This window comes from Clavispora lusitaniae (assembly GCF_014636115.1).
Source record: "Clavispora lusitaniae strain FDAARGOS_655 chromosome Unknown tig00000003_pilon, whole genome shotgun sequence".
Classification (NCBI taxonomy): Eukaryota; Fungi; Ascomycota; class Pichiomycetes; order Serinales; family Metschnikowiaceae; genus Clavispora; species Clavispora lusitaniae.
In genome coordinates this window covers 2348613-2365412 of record NW_027093975.1, presented here as the reverse complement: position 1 = coordinate 2365412, position 16800 = coordinate 2348613, and the positions used below count along the sequence as shown (strand labels likewise).

The following is a 16800-nucleotide window of genomic DNA, read 5'->3' as shown; positions in this document are numbered from 1 at the left end:
GAGATTTGTCGCTCTTATCGTATCCATATTATTGGGCAGTTGAATGGCTCCAACTATTTTTATGCCACAGTGATACTTCTCCTACAAGGTAATCATAAATCACCCGAGAATTTATCTCAGGAATATTTACCCATCTGAGTAAGCCTAAAATAACTTCAAACTCGGCAACAAAGATTGTACCAATAGTGATGTATATAGACGATGCGAATGCCTCGGCATGAATTGTCTCGTTCATGCATAATCAATCATAGTGCGACTTTTCTCATTTTTCATGGCCGGGCGGTACGGCTAAATATGTTCCCTGCACCAAATCCGGAGCCTTTTACGGAAGCGATAAGTATCGGGAACATCGAACGGGCCGATGTTGCCAGACTGAAGCTTAAAGGTATTAACTCCGCAATTCCTTTGGCCGACTTCTTAACCACCGGCCGGTTCGAACTTATTCTTGAAGAGCGACATACCGTTATCTTTCAATGCAAGGCCGCTAGAGCACTTTTAATGCTTCATCTAATGTAAACTGTTCCAGCGCAATCTTGATTTACGAACGTAATGCGCAATGCTCCAATTCAATCAGCAAGACGTAATTTAAAAGTAAAAAATGACCATTGGCCGCTATAGCTAAAAATATTCCAGAACTAGCATCTTGGATTTGCGCAGGGTCGAAGACAAGAAAAATACCGGAAGCAATCCGGCTCATACGGTCTTTTGCGCAGGTTTTGCTTGTGCTTGGAAACCCCGTCATTCCTGTACAAACCCTATCAAGGTGCTGAAGGACATAGGAAAAGTTCTTCTAGCGACCCGTCTATCCGTCTTTTCCGTCTGACTCCGAAAGCTAAAATCAGCTCTTGTACTGAAAGCGTTTTTTCGCCGCACTATCCACATCCCCGCAATTTTCTGCTGCTAGTGCTAATACATAATCGTGCGAACTTTTGTGGTCTCATCTATCTTTGTTCTGTCCTGTCCAGCTTCTGCAAGAGGTTTTTTTTTTGTTCTTCCTGCTTCAGGCCTGCCTAGCCATCAACTGTTACCAGTCTAACTTATTTGAGCCATACATTCTGGCTTAGTTGACCTATTTGTTCATCAATCAGGTTTCTTATTTTCCTATTCGTCTCGCTCATATCTTACCCAGCCATGTCAAACCTTCGGCCCAATTTATACCACACATTAACTTCGCCAGAATTGATGGGGTTCCGTCAGTTTGAGCTGGATCTGGCTCTTGAAACGGGTGTCCAGTGTTTCAGTCCTGTGCCTGAAATAGAAAAGAAGGATAACAAAGAGTTGCTTGATGCCCTAGCTGAGCGGCTGAATGAAGAGTATAGAGATATCACCTTCCCAATCCAGCTCCAACCGAACCCAAAGTATGCACCCCGCGTGTCTTTTGATACTATTGACATTTGCTATGCTGAGGAACCCGTTGATGATGATCTGCTTTATACTCGATTACTGGAAGGAACTGATCGTGGCAGGGGGCGAGACAGAGAATTCGTTGTCCGTTTGCCCAGCTCGTCTCCAAACAGACTTCTCTCCCCGATAGGAAATCCTGGGGTATCCATTTTCAGAAATCACATTGCTTATCCCACTACACCCATAATTACTCGCCGAGGGTGTACCTTTCTGCGAACCCACAAGGACTTTGAAAACTTGTACCTGGGCAAGTTGGCAAGCAAGAATTTGCGTCCTGTTTTACCTCGCAGAGTGATTTTGGTATACATCAGTGGCAGAAAACATACATGGGTGGCGCTTGATTGGATTCTCCGCTCTTTCATCGAAAACGGTGACACTGTGATTGTTGCTGCTGCTATGAACCATAGCTTGGGCCGAAAACAAACTAGAAATTCCAATTATCCATCTCCACTGAATTTTCAGGCTAAAACAGCGCGTGTTAGGTTTCGTCAGAGAACGCGGCCAGAATTCATTAAAAGCATCACCTCAAATGTCATGAACTACTGCTTGAAAGTGGTGAATCCGGATGTTATCTCGAGAATTACTGTGGAGATTTTAGAGGGCAAAACAAAGGATGTCTTACGTGATATGTATCGCCTTTACGAACCTAATATCGTTTCTACCGCGTCAAAAGTAAATTCTCGAAACAGTGCTCCACTCAAATCATGGAATTCATCACGTCTTAGTGACCGCCTTGTGAAGAACTTTCCGCTTCCAGTTTTGGTGGTGCCTGCGCTGAATATGGCTCGCTTCGAAAGCAGCTTACGGCGCCATATAATGAAGGAGAATGGCTATCCCATATCGGCTCTGGCTTCGTCTGTAACAGAAATGTCGGCAGATACAAGTAAAGTTTCGACAAGTATTGTATCGGGAGAATCAGATGCAGCGCAGGTGCCTCCTTCTGAACAAACTTCAACGTCCAAAAATGAAGATATATTATCTTTGTCTGACTCTTTGCATTCGTCTGATACTGGAAGCATGTCCTCATCGGACTCATACAATTCCTATGAAGAAATTGCAGAACTATACGAAGACTATAAGAATAACATTCATAACAAGCTCGACGAATTGAGTACCGCAGAAGTTAACGAGCACTACTTTTCAAACTTTGCACGAGCAATTTCTGATAAATCACTTCTGTTCTGTGAAGAACTTAGTAGTGTGAATCCAGATTTCAAGGGACAGGGTGCCCGCTTGGCGCGTGCCATCACTGGGTCCAATTCGTTTGGAGCAGTTCCATATAAAACTAAGTCTTTGTTGGCTCCGCTTGAGGACAAAAAAAGCGGCTTGTCCTATGAAGAATTGAAGCGGAACTTGATGATGAATGCTGCGAGAAAACAAAGCATAGGTATGGCTCCATCAATATCTGTTCTGCTGCCGACTTCATCGAGCACATCAGGTCACACAACTCCGAAACATACATCCTTGAAATTTGCAGTTGATGCCGAAGCACCAACCCAGAAACGTGCTGGAAGCAAGTTGAAAAAGTACTTATCCCATGACGAATCATCTTCAGGGAAAGTAGACTTAAAGGTTTCCAAGTCGCATCCAGACATTCGTGGAATAGAGACGCCAGCGCCAGATTCTGAGAAGAAAAAGAAAAAGAAAAAGAAGAAGTTCTGGAAGCTTTTCTGATGCACTTAATATAGCACTACAATTATTTATACTTCTTCACACTATTTTATAACCTGCCATACTGAATAATATCAGCAGGGCTTGAAAGTTCTAATAATTTTGTTACATGTAAGTTTTAATGTCACTTGTTCGCGGTGACTATGACAACTAAAAGCAATTCGGTAGAATTCAGTTGGATGTGCATGCCATGTAAACCACTTTGACGTCTTCTACGAGGATCGTATGATGGAAATCGATTGCATTTTAGATTCGAGAAATTATTGGGTCCCCAGTAGAGTAGATGTATAAGCATAGGAACTGACAATCGGATACCTCTCACGGTTGAATTTTTAAGTAAAGGTGCTAAGATTCATGTTTGCGAGACATGGGTGAGGTAAGAGACAACCAGCTTAGATATCCAGAGCTAATTTAAAGCAGATTAACTGCCAATACAGCATGAAAGTTTAAAATGCCCACTTTGAGCTGGAGGTTCACAAATACAAGAGGATATTAGCGCAAACCTAAACATTCCTACTCAATGTGTTGGTATTTTCTTTCGCTTGTAGTGAGGTGGCACTTTTTATTTTCGACGTAAATGCTGAAGGAAGTGCCAGCAAGAATGCCAATCTCTAGTGGACTGCATTCTTATCAGGCGCATCACATCACATCTACGCCTCCATGCAGCTTCTTTCCACGCTAGTGGCATTCATAGCTGTGGCATTTGCCGCAGAGCAAGGCCATGGGATTGAAGAGGAAAGACTAAACCACCATACGCATGAGCAAAATGAATTAGGGCTCAATGAGCTACCGGCGGAGATCGAAATTGACCACGCACAAGCTTTCTACGATTACCGCGAAACCAACACCAACATCAGCAAAAGAGACTCAGAACCCACTTTGCTTGAGGACTTTGTTCCTGTTGCCTCCACAATTGTCCAAGGCGCTACACAACGGTATGTTTTCCCTGTCAACTTCACAGACGGTATCGGTGAGGCGTACGAGCTTTTGGTATTTCTCACGGGAACCATTTGCGTGCAGCCCGACGGCAGCGACGACTTGCAAGTGTCATTTGGATTCAACGAGCTGTATTTGGGTGACGGAGACTCCTTCAAGAATGGTTATTTCCAAGGCTTAGCCGAAGTGCCTGCAGTCAACAACGACAATTTGGCCTTGTACAGAAACGTGTACATGGAAGTGCGCGCGCCCGAGCACACAAATCGCACGGCGCAGTGGGAATACCAAGTAGGCGTCTCGCAACAGGATTTAGTGTTCCAGTGGAGCTCGCAGCTGTTTGCGACAGTGGTCGATACGGACGATACCAGTGCGTTGGTCGTGACGGGAAATTTGACTGAGCCGGAGGAGGGCCAGGATGCGCTCGATTCTGGGTACCAACTTTTTGTCTACGAACAGGGCGCGGACAATCTCAGTGGGTTGAACAATAGTTGGTGCGCAGTACGGTCGGGACCCGCGCTCTTTAGCACAGCAAACTTTTCTGTTTCCTTCACGCGGCGGGGCGGGATTTTGCGCGAGCAATTCTATGTGACAGGGCTCAACGCCTCAACACGCTACACGGCGTATGTTGTTTTGGATTTCAAGGACTCCTCGTTGGGTGGCGTCGTGTACCGTCTGTTTGAAATTGAAACCATGACCTCGGGCGCGTGTTCATTGGTGCACAGTCTAGATTTCTGCTCGGAAGTGGCTTACTCGGTGCCTGCGCTGTCGCATGCGCAGTACCGCTCTAATTCAGAACTCGGTGCACTATACGATTACCATGCACAGCAACTTTATTCCAATTTTTCGAAAGCCATGGAGCAGATTGCGTGCAACACTAGCGCCGAGGCAATATACCTGCCTGTTCGGACGTGCGATGATTGCCGTGATTCGTACAAATACTGGCTCTGTGCGGTGACCATCCCGCGTTGTCTGACCCGCGAGCTCAACCATTTTGTTCGCCGCGAACCGGGCGAGTCCCGCAGCGACTTTATCAACGATATAATCGCACCAAACTTAACTTATTATGAAGTCATGCCATGTATTGACATCTGCTGGTCCATGGTTCGTGATTGTCCGGCGGATCTCGGGCTTCTCTGTCCGAAGCACAACGCTCTGGTAGCTAAGTCTTATTTCTGGGACGTCGGTGCGAACTATTCTACGTGCAACTTTGTTGGCATGCAAGCCCTGGTGGAAGGACGTGCTGCTGCCATTAGTGTGGGTTTTTGGATGCTTTTAGGAGGCTTCGCCTCGGTTATGATGGTGGTATAAGGTCAAGAGAAAAAAATAACCATTTGTCGAACACAATACCTCTTGGTCTTTCGTCAACAATCAATCTAACCACATCAGGACGAGGATAATGTCCAGTAGGGTCAAGTACCATCTTCACATTGTCCCTCAAACCAAGAAGAAGGTCGTATCAACTTCACTTTTTATTAGCATAGAGGAAGCGCCTCTTGTGATCGGAACCGGGACTTTGGGCGCTTGTGTGCAATGGTCATCCCGTACACATACAGAAAAGTCTACTGCTTTATCATATCATGTTTAAATAGCTGAAGACTTCCCAAATGAACTTTCGAAGCACTACGAATTTTGTGGTATTCAAGGATTACCTTTTGTAAGCGGGGACTGCTTGAAAATTACTAGGCACCTCCTAGATGACCGTGTCCTGGTCATATACTTCTGCTTGTGTTGACTTCGGCCTCCAAGTCATCACATTTTATGGGCTGTAAAATGTTACCATTTTCACAGTAAGGCGTACGTGAGATATTGTTCGTTCCTAAAAGGAGAACTATCTTCAGTTTGGGTTTCATCAAGAAGAATGAACCAAAATTTAGCATAGAGTACAGTATCATTAGGCGAATTAATGCTCAGGTTACTTAATCGTAACATAATGTGAGATGCACATATGCACACCTGTCGCATATGTCAGTTTTTTTAGATAGTTGTTCGTACTATTGTTCGCAATAGTACATCTGTCAATTTTAACAATACAGAGAAGATTAGCATTGTCCTTGCATAAAGATGACACGCTATACAAAGAGATTTACCATTTTTTTTCCAATCATCTTCCAGAAACCATGGTCATTTACACTTTTTATTCCACTCTTCTCTTCTTCGTCCTCTTCAACAGCAGTATAACCAATATGTACCTTAGTGCCTCGTTCTGCGTTCCTGGTTCGAATCTCTGACTTTGCGCGCTCTCATAAAAGTTCAACAATATGGGAGATGGTACAAAAGACACAAAATAAATAGCAAGCAAACAATAATATTAGACCAAATGAGATAGTAAGGCCAGTATTGCTCTCTAATATTTTGCAATAGACCGTATTCTGGAAGATACTCTAACAAATGTGCAAATCACGTGCACGGACCTCTTTCATCATAGCAGACGCGTATTCATCTTTTTAGTTCCAATCTGCTCCCATCTATAAATGTCCAACAAAGAGAACTTGCCTTGGTATGTTTCTGCACAGTAAATCTGTCTTGTAATCTCCTGTTCAATTCTAACACATAGGGTCGAGAAATATCGTCCTTCTTCGCTAGATGAGGTCTACGGCCAAGAAGACATCGTGGCTACTGTCAGAAAGTTTGTACATGAAGGGAAGTTGCCCCATCTTCTTTTCTATGGACCACCGGGGACAGGAAAAACCTCTACAATCACAGCGTTAGCCAAGGAAATATATGGGCCCAATTACAAAAGCATGGTGTTGGAACTAAATGCCTCTGATGACAGAGGTATAGACGTTGTTCGTAACAGAATTAAGGATTTTGCAAGCACAATGCAGATCTTCAGCCGTGGTTTCAAGCTTATTATATTGGATGAAGCAGATGCCATGACAGCAGTGGCCCAAAACTCCTTGCGCCGAATCATCGAGAGATACACAAAGAACACCCGATTTTGTATTTTGGCTAATTACTCACATAAATTGAACCCAGCGTTACTTTCGAGATGCACGCGATTCCGGTTTAACCCCATCTCTGAAGAGGCCATTCGAGATCGCGTGCAGAATGTGATCCAGCAAGAGAAGTTGAATATTACACCAGAAGCCGAGCTGGCTCTTCTTTCGTTATCTAAAGGAGATATGAGAAGGGCGCTCAACGTGTTACAAGCTTGCAAAGCTGCGTTAGAAAATCCGGAAGATCAAGTTGACATCGACATGATTTACGAGTGTATTGGTGCGCCACATCCTCAAGACATCGAAGCTGTTTTGGATCTGGTATTGAAAGATGACTGGACGACATGCATCTTGACATTTGACCGCTACAAGAAATCGAAGGGATTGGCTTTAGTGGACCTTGTTCTGGGGTTCGTGGAGATCTTGTCTAAATACGACTTGAAACCTGCTACCAGAGTCAAGATATTGAAAGGCTTGTCAGACATCGAGTACGGTATCTCAAAAGGTGGAAACGACAAGATCCAAACTAGCGCTGTAGTGGCTGTCATCAAGTCTGCGATGGAAAGCCAGGCCTAATGTACAAGACGGTATCTTTCGACGACAAAAAAAATATTAATAGTATCCGGTGCTATGGCTGCTCGGTCCAATGTAATGTTCCGTAATATGAGCTATTCCATTCCGCTAATCTCTATGTTTTGCTCTCATTGTGCTATTTTCGGTGTCTTTATAAACTTTTCCGCCTGATGGTCTGTATCATGCACTTCACCTACACATACACATTCCCCACGGCTGAGAGTGCATACTTCTCTCAACTTTCTTTTGACCTTCCTTCACAGCTAAAGCAAAAATGGACGATAACGGAGTTTTATGTCTGGCATGGTTGCTAAAAAAGTCTCGTGCTACTCACCACTGGAATAAGAGGTGGTTCGTTCTCCGCAAACGACAGCTCAGTTATTACAAAAGTTCTTCCGAGCACAAGCCACGTAAAGTGTTTCTTCGAGACGATCTTCTAGCCTATGCTCGAGTGGTGAATGCTCACAAGTATCAATTTTCCGTGTATACCCACAACAAGATCCTCCACTTGCGAGCAGAAACACAACAGGAGTACGAAAAATGGTGTGAAGTGTTTGACGAGTTTTTCAATGACGCAGATCTTTCCAACGACGAGGACTTTTCCAATGACGAAGAGCCCGAAAGAGCAACAGGTGATAGGACGAGTTTGGTTGAACTTTCAAAAGAGAATGACGGCGGCGAGTATTTGGTCGAGGAAGGAGAGATCTACAAGTTTAGAGGTAGATATAATCAATGGAGAAAGATATACCTTATTGTCACAAATCTAAACCTTTACATGTGCAAATCTTCTGACAAGACGCAAATGCCTCGTAAGGTCCTAGGTGTGGACAATTTAGTGGACGTTGTTGAGGTGGATGGAACGAGAGGAAAAAAATGGTGTTTGATGTTGATCACCAACACAAAGTCATATCAGTTGAGTGCTGACAGCGAACAAGAAATGACCAAGTTCCTCTCGGCGATCAAGGCAGTGATTCTACTGGACAAAGCTAAGCATGGAGAAGAAGCTGACCATAAATAAAACTAGCATGCGGGCAGTGCCAAAATATACATAACGTTTGAAAACTGTAGAAACGGTTTTTGGAATGTTGCTAAGATACAGAGTAAGGAAAAGTACAAACTAAGAAGAGGCGGGAACAACAACTTGGAAACAAAATGATTGTCGTTCTTTATCTGTTGTGCTTCATGTCAATATGTTCTCTACAATTGATGAAATCGCGATAAGCTTGAAGCACAAAAACCATCGCACACTATCCCGTTTCCCATTCATGACTATTCGCCATGACATCGTCACAACAGCTAGAAACCTTGTCAGATCTTTTCCCAAGCTACCCTAGAAGCGAACTAGCGGCCCGTCTTTTGTGTCTGAACAGCCTTGATTCTGTAGTGGAAGAACTTCTATGTGAACAGCGTCCACAAACGTCAAGCCGCAAATACCCAGAAGAAGTGGTGAAATTAGCGGAGCTCTTTCCCCAATATTCAACCAAGAAAATCTCACAGGTCTATCACCAAAGTGGACAAGATTCGCAGGTTGCTTTCAATTCGCTTTTGGCGGGAGATACTCTGATTGATGTCGCACAAATATGTGGACTAACAGATAAAGAGGTGCAACCATACTTGAGCAAATACAACAATGATCCCCTTACTGCAATAGCTGACATCATTGCCAACCACAAGAAAACAAGAAAAGCTTGGACTTCCCGTGTTCAAGACCGAAAATCTGCTGTGGTGACGGGAGTTGTTCTTCCCGTCGATACTGCGTCATTGAGAGAGCTTCAAGAAATTATCTTGGCCAACGAGGAACTCAAAAAGCTCAACTATGACTTTTTAGTAAAGCTGTTAGCATTCTTCGGCAACGTTGACAAAACAATTAGTGTTGCCCAACTATTCATTGATCATAGCGATACAACGTTTCTCAATTCCTTGGGATATGTTCCGAAAGAGTGTCCCCAGGTGGTCCCAAAGGCGGCGGATGTTCTAAAAAAGAAACCTGTTCCTTTTCAAACAGTTAGTCCGAAACCCAGAAATGCAGTTCTTTGTGCATGGAAGCACAATACTAATACATTGTCATCTAAATCTTCAACAGTCCACACCACCGTGTCTCTGCCACCTCCTTCAAGCAAAATAGATTTGCACGGTCTAACAGTGGCACAAGCTATTTCAGTTACAAAGAATGCTGTCTCTGATTGGTGGCTGGCCGAATTAGCTGCAAGAGTAGAGCATGGGTTAATCGACAAGCACGGTACCAAGGTTTCGTTCGTGGAACCGCTATGCATAATCACAGGACGGGGGTTACATTCATCAGGAGGCCCAAAAATAAGGCATTCTGTGATCAAAATGCTAAATCAGAATGGGTATGTTTACGAAGAAGAAGTGGGCCAGCTTTATGTTATGGGGCGCAGGAAATAAATGTGGAGGCTAAAGGAAGGATAGGCAAAATGTAATTGTAGGAATACGAGAAATCTACAAAATTTCACTGGTGATTACAGAAATGCACAATCATACGAGCGCATCCTATGACTACATTGTCCGACCCGTATCTGACTTCAACCTTAAAGGAAAAATGGAGGAAGCCTTTGAAAGTCTGGTTTCTCTGCGGCCACACAAAAGGGACGAAAAGTTTTCAATCCACTCGGGCCGTTTACATTGTCCAGTAGACTGGTAATCAGTCGTATATTAATCGTCTCTCCATTCCACAAATACCTCATCTGTTCTAAAGCGCTGGGTACATACGGTATTTTCCAATTTGGTCGTCTGTCCCATTCTGTAAGCCAAAAGACCTGCGTGAGCAATCATGATTCCGTTGTCAATGCAAAATCGTTCATCCGTAGAATAAACTGAGCCATTCTTTCTATCTTTGACCATTAATGCCATCATTTCTTGTAGTCTCTCGTTGGAACCAACACCGCCCACAATGAGCACCTGGTTACTTTGGACGTGAGCCATGGCCCGCTCTGTTATTTCCACAAGCATGGAGAACAATGTTTCCTGAAGCGAAAAGCACAAGTCTTCAGGTGTGATAGGTTCTCCTGTTTCTGGATCGACAAGTTTCTTTCCTTTTTCGTTGAATAGGTCCTTTGCCAACCCATCAATGAAGCCCAAAATGCCTGACATAGATAAATCCATGCCTTTTACTGTGTAAGGTAATTGTACAAGATGTTTTCCTTTCTTGGCCATTTGTTCGATGTTGTACCCTGGAGCAGGTTCGTTAGGGATCTTCAATGTCCGTGCAAAGCGATCCAAGCAGTTTCCGATAGCAATATCAAGTGTTTCACCGAAGATCCGGTATCGCTGCTTGGAGTACGCAATCACCTGCGTGTTTCCCCCACTCACGTAAAGAACGACTGGATTTTCTGCACCCGTGATTTCTCTTCCCATTTCAATGTGTCCGACACAATGGTTGACACCAACCAATGGCAATTCCCAAAGCTGAGAAAGAGTTCTCGCTGCTATTACCACACTCTGCAAAGGAGCTCCCATCCCTGGTCCTTGTGTAAAGCAGATACAGTCTAAATCCAGCCCACGGACACCAGCTTCAGCCAAAGCCTTTTTTATCGTCCGTACAACCCAATTCCGGTGATGTCTTGCTGTGTCACGGGGCAAAAATCCCTCTCCTGGCGGCGTGATGTACGTATCTCTAACATTGGAAAGAACTTCTGCTCTATTCAGCAGCGTAAGCTGGCCCAAATTATGTTTGATCACTCCAACTCCTAGTTTGTTTGCGGACCCTTCTAGACCCAACGATAGATAGAAGTCGCGGCCCGGGCGAGCATGTTTGTCAAGATCGACGGTCATGAAAGAAAGATGATGATGTCTAGTCAAATTTGTGCAGGCCACTCTGCTTCATAAAAGTGGATCAGCTAAAACAGGGCGTCGACTTTCTGGAGGCAGTGTATATAGTTCGAGGACCTTTTTGTTATAATATTGAGTGGTTGTTTTTCTTTAGTTGTTTTTCTTTTTCTTTTTTTTTTTTGCTTAGCACTTTTTCGTTTTAATCCGGAGCTGAGAGATTGTGTCGAAGACCATGAAAATTACAAATCAGAAGTGGTCGCGACGCTTACGAATAAAATCATCTGACAAAAGAGACATATATAATTCACCATAGAAGTTAAAGCCCGAATTTTTTATACAGATCAGAGAAGAGTTACGTATGATTTCCTGGTACGATTATTAAATACATAGAAGAGTACCTATCCAGGTGTGTAAACTATTACCATAAGAGACCGCACTTTCGAATTGACGATCCGCCATGGAACTACTGCAAAACTCAAACACCATGGCATTTGGGAAAGCTTGGAAAAAGAGACTGAAATAGTCTATGCATCATAAACGATATATGGTAAAAGTGACAAAGTGAATCTTGCTGGGATTAATCATTTCCTGCATATATAGACATCAACAGACGCTCCGCACAAACAAACAAAAGACATCAACCGAACTTACTCTTAACTCACAAACTCATGTCGCGGACAGAAAAGCTTCTAGACACCGTGTTGGAACTGTGTCAGAAAATAAATACACTTGAGTTTGCTCCCCCGGGGATCTTTACGAATGCAATAATTACAAAGCCAGAAGTGACGAGTTTAATACGCGATGCTTTAGTGCCCGAGCCAAGTCTATATCGCATCACGAAGAAGGCCGCCGAAGGCTCTCAGAGCTATGGCGAGAATGGATTCTTTGAACCCAAGCCCACACGAATAGACGGCAGCTCGATATATGTGGCGCCAGACTTCCAAGATTGGAACGACGCGGCAGTGAAAGTGCCAAAGTTGGTTTCGGAACCCCTGCTGGACATTGAAAGCACTACTTTGGAGTCACTGTCACCTTCAAAGAAACGTAACGCAAATATTCTTCGCCTAATCCCGCAGGCGGTTGCTGAAAGTGAAGATTTTAATAGCATCTGTAATACTGTCCGTCAAGTGGCGGACCAGTACGCGGACACAGAGGGCGCAAATGGTATTAGAGGTAAAGTTGATTCATTACAGGCAGAGTACAATGATTTGCTTCGCGAAACAGACGAGTTGGAGAATGTGGTTGCAGAACAGCGAAAGCAGTTGGAAATATACAATGACAGCTTAAACGAACTTCTGCCGCGGCGTGGAAATATTTCGCCCCAACGTTCTAATGGCATTGACGAGATGATAGAGCGAGAGGAACAGGAAATTCGAATTCTAGAAGAGGAGTTGAACAAAAGACAAGTATAAGGGATCACAATGGGAAATTCAATGGGCAGGAAGACCGCCATTATCATTAAGGTTGACCAATTAGAATTTACACTACGTAGTAATATTACGCATGGAAGGTACTAAAGGTAAAGGAGTACCAGTAGGAACAAATAAAGCAAAGAAACCTAAATGATTAGCCAAGCATATCGATGTTACACATAATCATAATGTTAAACTTAGGAACCTCATGAAGCCACGGGCATTTTAATAGGCGGTTATGGCAATTCGCTACGAAAAACAAATTCTTTCAATACACATCTACGCTTGTGTTGGATGTTGCGTCTATTATACAAGGTATTACTTAAAAAGTCACCGAGCACTTAGATAGCAGACAAGATGTCAGAGTCACCAACGTCCAAAATGGCCATGGTACCAACTCTGAACAACTTACCGCAAACAGTACCCAACTCGTTGTTACCACCTTGGAAGTAGTAGACTTGAGTCTTGGACAACATAGCGTAGTATTCCAACTCAGACTTTCTCAAGACTGGGGTGTTACCAGCAATGATGATCAACTTAGCCTTACCAGCTCTCAAGGCCTTGACGGTAGACTTGTAACCCAAGGTGTATTTACCGGATTTGACAACCAAACCCAACTTGGCGTTAACGTTTTCGGTGTTCTTAGTCTTTGGGGCCTTCAATTGTTAGTAATGTGGTTTTAGTCCGATTGTGGGATAAAGCGGGCCAGCCGCAAAACCCAAAGACTCAGATTCCTCTTGAGTCCGTTAAAAATGTATACTGACCATCTCTGTGATTAATAAGTATTACACTCCGGTCTGGATGAAGAGGAAAAGAGAAAGGGAAGAGGTGTGAAAATTTATCGCGCAGCGGGAGAGAGACACGGCCAAGCACAGTCACAGTATGTCACGTGCCTGATTGACATCCGACGTTTTAGTGCAGGAGAAAATGTCGTAGCTAACCCAGGACTAGAGTGTCTTCAACGATGTTCCCGTTTATAGATAAGGATTTCAAAGTGGCAAGGAACGAATTCAGATATTGGTGGGACTTGCTCGATACTTGGTTCTGCTTTACCCAACGTATTGCGTAGGTACGTGGCGTACTGTCTGCGTCGCATAATCAACAACCAGTTGCAATGTTGGAGAAATCATTGTACACATCCATGTACAAACAGGATTAGTCCAATTCAATCAATTGAGCTCGTAGAAACACAACCTCCTCTCTTCAGGAAAGAGAGACTACAACATAGATATGAACGGGCCAGGACGACATTGCACGTGATACATACCCTTGTAATCTCGCAGACAATGTCGTACGCTCCAATCCGCGCAACCTGCATACACGCTGAGGGTCTCAAGCTGGTGAAAATTTTCTTCTTCAGTCGCAACTTTTACTCTCTTTCTAGATCAACCCACTTGGTATGTTACAACGAAGCCATCAGATTTTGGGAGAGGTATCCATCTTCAGAAAACCTGCGGACCATTTCGAAAAGGATATAATCCCATCCATTCCCCCAATACTGGCGCCCTAAACATTTCAATCCAAACAAGTTTACTAACAGCGATAGCACAATGAAGATCGAAATCGACTCCTTCTCCGGTTCTAAGATTTACCCAGGTAGAGGTACCTTGTTTGTCAGAGGTGACTCCAAGGTCTTCAGATTCCAATCCTCCAAGTCCGCTTCTTTGTTCCACCAAAGAAAGAACCCAAGAAGAGTTTCTTGGACCGTCTTGTACAGAAGACACCACAAGAAGGGTATCTCTGAGGAGACCTCCAAGAAGAGAACTAGAAGAACCGTCAAGCACCAAAGACCAATTGTTGGTGCTTCTTTGGAGTTCATCAAGGAGAAGAGAAACCAAAAGCCAGCTGAGAGAAAGGCCACCAGAGAGCAAAGATTGGCTTTGGCCAAGGAAGCTGCCAAGGCCAAGAAGGCTGAGAGAAAGGCTGAAAAGGCCAAGCTTGCTGCTGCCGGCGCCACCGCCAAGGTCTCCAAGCTCGGTCAAAAGGGTGCTTTCCAAAAGGTCCACGCCACCTCTCGTTAATCCTAGCACACTCCTCCTTCAAACCCTGTATTAAAGAGATTGTTGATGAATACAAGTCTTAATAAACCGAGTGTAAAACTGTACATTGGAGCGAATAAGATTCCTTGGGTGTCTTAATGTAGATACTGAAAGAGGAAATAAGTATTACTATTGCGCGGAAGTAAACACATAACCATACGAGCGCTAGAGACGTTGTAATATACTTTCATACTGGGCCCGTTATATGCCAAAAGCATCAGTGCCATGCCCATAGACTACCATGTGTTGTTAGTTCATAATACAGAACAATTCTGTCGCATTCCGAAAGTCTATAAACTCATTGAAATTTTACGTCGACGCACTAGTTCAACGGCCACCGTGGTTACCGTAAGCATTATACTATTGCAGTCTTCCGATTGAATACTCGCCTGAAACAAAGCCCGCCTCTGCGCGACTGAGAACAATACGCGGGCGCCCGTCTGCTGCACGAAAACCGAAGTAGAATGACTCGGTGGAGTGACAGAAAACAAGCTGAACTCGGCCTTCGATCGCTACAGTGGCAAGTACACCCACGTATGCCGATTCTATACCAGCCAGTTTTGCTCGCTCCTCGATGGTTTTCACTAGCAATGGTCCTAAAGCAGGCGCATCAAGGGCCTCTCGCAGTAATTGGTCGCACACATGGCTCGCGAGCGTCATTCGCACAATGTCGTCGCCCTGGCCACTGCATAAACAGCAGACTTGTACGGAGCCTCGACCGGCGAGCGCCACTCCCGCGCCCGGAATTCCGGCGCAACTCACGCGGCCCTTTGGTCGGAGCCAGTGCCCTCCCAGAGAGACTGCAGCTGTTGTTTCCGTACCAATCTCAATATACCCCACTGTGTCCAGCACAGGGAAAATGAGACTCGTCTCCTCCTCTGCGAGAGACATAGGCTTAACGCTGATCTGTGGTTTAGGGTTGGCCGCAGGGACAAAACTAGTACCGCCATTTTCTTCCGATTCTTGGGTCAATAGGTGGTCTTGTAGATTGGTGGACTGGATATATTTCTTGTAAAGGGCGCGCGCTGCAGGCAGCACAAGGGCCTCGCCTGAGCTTGCGGGCGGCGCAATCATCACCAGAGGCCGCAGTAGCCCCGTTTGCGCGCACTCTTCCGCCTGGCGCGCCATTTCCTCAAGACATACTTGGGTCGGGCAAGCGTCTACCACGGCCAAAAGTGAGAGCGATGTACACACGCCGCGCGCGCCTTGTAACACTGTCGCATCGCATGCCACGGCGCCAGATACATCTAGAGCCGCGCCATAGCCGGTGTTTGTTAGGGCGCTATGTTCGATACAACGTGCTGCACTGCGCAAATCCGATCCAAGTGCCCGTCGAAGAAGCTTGCGGTACTTCTCATTGAAAGTGGACGAATGTCGCCCTGCGCCAAGATGGACAACCAACATGAGAAACCGGCAAAGATAATGCGCGTGAGATACAAGACAAAGGAGTGACCCGAATAGCACTGGATTCAATGGAAATGACGATAGCCTAGGAGGCCGCACCTAAGATTGTCTGAACAAACAAAGTCAAACAGTCGAATGGGACTAGCGATGCTTGTCTTTGTATTATAATCTGCAGGTATATTTGACAAAGCCTGCCTCGCGCAAAATAGCCAGAAGTAATGTCATCTAGACAGCGAGGATAAGAGGCGGAAAATGGTGTTTTATAAGCACGCTACTTCTGCAATCATTCCGTACACTAATTTTTCTATCCGTTGCTGTCAAAAATGGGACCCTAATAAACCAAGCTACCGCATTGCTGAAGTATACCTGCTTTTTGTCCTTGTGCCATACAACATAGGTGACAAGTCATCCAACGATTCATCTCCTGTTTATGGCGAAAAACGCTATCCCCGCCGAAGTATCACTTAATTCTGCGAATTCTCGAAGCACACTAAGAGTCAGTTTTTCTAGCTTCATGTAATCAAGAGCCATATGCTAAGTTACATCTTGAATCTCTCGTTTTTTTATTGTCTCCGTCCTTACGCGACTTCCGATTTCCTGGCACAATGTTTTTGTCTATCTTCAATTTCAAAGGAC

At 44.6% G+C, this 16800-nt stretch overlaps 10 protein-coding genes across 10 annotated transcripts; 7 read left to right on the top strand and 3 right to left on the bottom strand. All coding sequences in view use genetic code 12, as the record gives it.

The window, feature by feature from the left end:
* Positions 1-1131: 1131 nt before the first annotated feature.
* Positions 1132-3078, top strand: FOB63_001111 (uncharacterized protein; the record flags this gene model as incomplete). The annotated part of the gene is made up of 1 exon (XM_002619969.2): positions 1132-3078. The coding sequence occupies one exon, from the start codon at positions 1132-1134 to the stop codon at positions 3076-3078; it is 1947 nt and encodes a 648-aa protein (XP_002620015.2).
* A 657-nt stretch (positions 3079-3735) lies between these two features.
* MID1 (Mid1p) lies at positions 3736-5319 on the top strand (the record flags this gene model as incomplete). The annotated part of the gene is made up of 1 exon (XM_002619968.2): positions 3736-5319. The coding sequence occupies one exon, from the start codon at positions 3736-3738 to the stop codon at positions 5317-5319; it is 1584 nt and encodes a 527-aa protein (XP_002620014.2).
* Positions 5320-6482: 1163 nt separating this feature from the next.
* RFC3 (replication factor C subunit 3) lies at positions 6483-7523 on the top strand (the record flags this gene model as incomplete). Its single annotated transcript, XM_002619967.2, has 2 exons — positions 6483-6508; positions 6566-7523. The coding sequence occupies 2 exons, from the start codon at positions 6483-6485 to the stop codon at positions 7521-7523; spliced, it is 984 nt and encodes a 327-aa protein (XP_002620013.2).
* Positions 7524-7794: 271 nt separating this feature from the next.
* FOB63_001108 (uncharacterized protein) lies at positions 7795-8538 on the top strand (the record flags this gene model as incomplete). Its single annotated transcript, XM_002619966.2, has 1 exon — positions 7795-8538. The coding sequence occupies one exon, from the start codon at positions 7795-7797 to the stop codon at positions 8536-8538; it is 744 nt and encodes a 247-aa protein (XP_002620012.1).
* A 260-nt stretch (positions 8539-8798) lies between these two features.
* Positions 8799-9926, top strand: FOB63_001107 (uncharacterized protein; the record flags this gene model as incomplete). Its single annotated transcript, XM_002619965.2, has 1 exon — positions 8799-9926. The coding sequence occupies one exon, from the start codon at positions 8799-8801 to the stop codon at positions 9924-9926; it is 1128 nt and encodes a 375-aa protein (XP_002620011.2).
* A 267-nt stretch (positions 9927-10193) lies between these two features.
* Positions 10194-11312, bottom strand: KAE1 (chromatin DNA-binding HSP70/DnaK family ATPase; the record flags this gene model as incomplete). The annotated part of the gene is made up of 1 exon (XM_002619964.2): positions 10194-11312. The coding sequence occupies one exon, from the start codon at positions 11310-11312 to the stop codon at positions 10194-10196; it is 1119 nt and encodes a 372-aa protein (XP_002620010.1).
* Positions 11313-11977: 665 nt separating this feature from the next.
* Positions 11978-12721, top strand: SPC34 (Spc34p; the record flags this gene model as incomplete). Its single annotated transcript, XM_002619963.2, has 1 exon — positions 11978-12721. One exon carries the CDS (start codon positions 11978-11980, stop codon positions 12719-12721), a length of 744 nt encoding a protein of 247 aa, XP_002620009.2.
* A 341-nt stretch (positions 12722-13062) lies between these two features.
* RPL30 (60S ribosomal protein eL30) lies at positions 13063-13383 on the bottom strand (the record flags this gene model as incomplete). Its single annotated transcript, XM_066102126.1, has 1 exon — positions 13063-13383. A coding segment is annotated over one exon (321 nt), but the record flags the coding sequence as incomplete, so codon positions are not given.
* Positions 13384-14271: 888 nt separating this feature from the next.
* RPL24A (60S ribosomal protein eL24) lies at positions 14272-14742 on the top strand (the record flags this gene model as incomplete). Its single annotated transcript, XM_002619962.2, has 1 exon — positions 14272-14742. One exon carries the CDS (start codon positions 14272-14274, stop codon positions 14740-14742), a length of 471 nt encoding a protein of 156 aa, XP_002620008.1.
* A 378-nt stretch (positions 14743-15120) lies between these two features.
* On the bottom strand, positions 15121-16164 carry FGR10 (Fgr10p; the record flags this gene model as incomplete). The annotated part of the gene is made up of 1 exon (XM_002619961.2): positions 15121-16164. One exon carries the CDS (start codon positions 16162-16164, stop codon positions 15121-15123), a length of 1044 nt encoding a protein of 347 aa, XP_002620007.2.
* Positions 16165-16800: the final 636 nt, after the last annotated feature.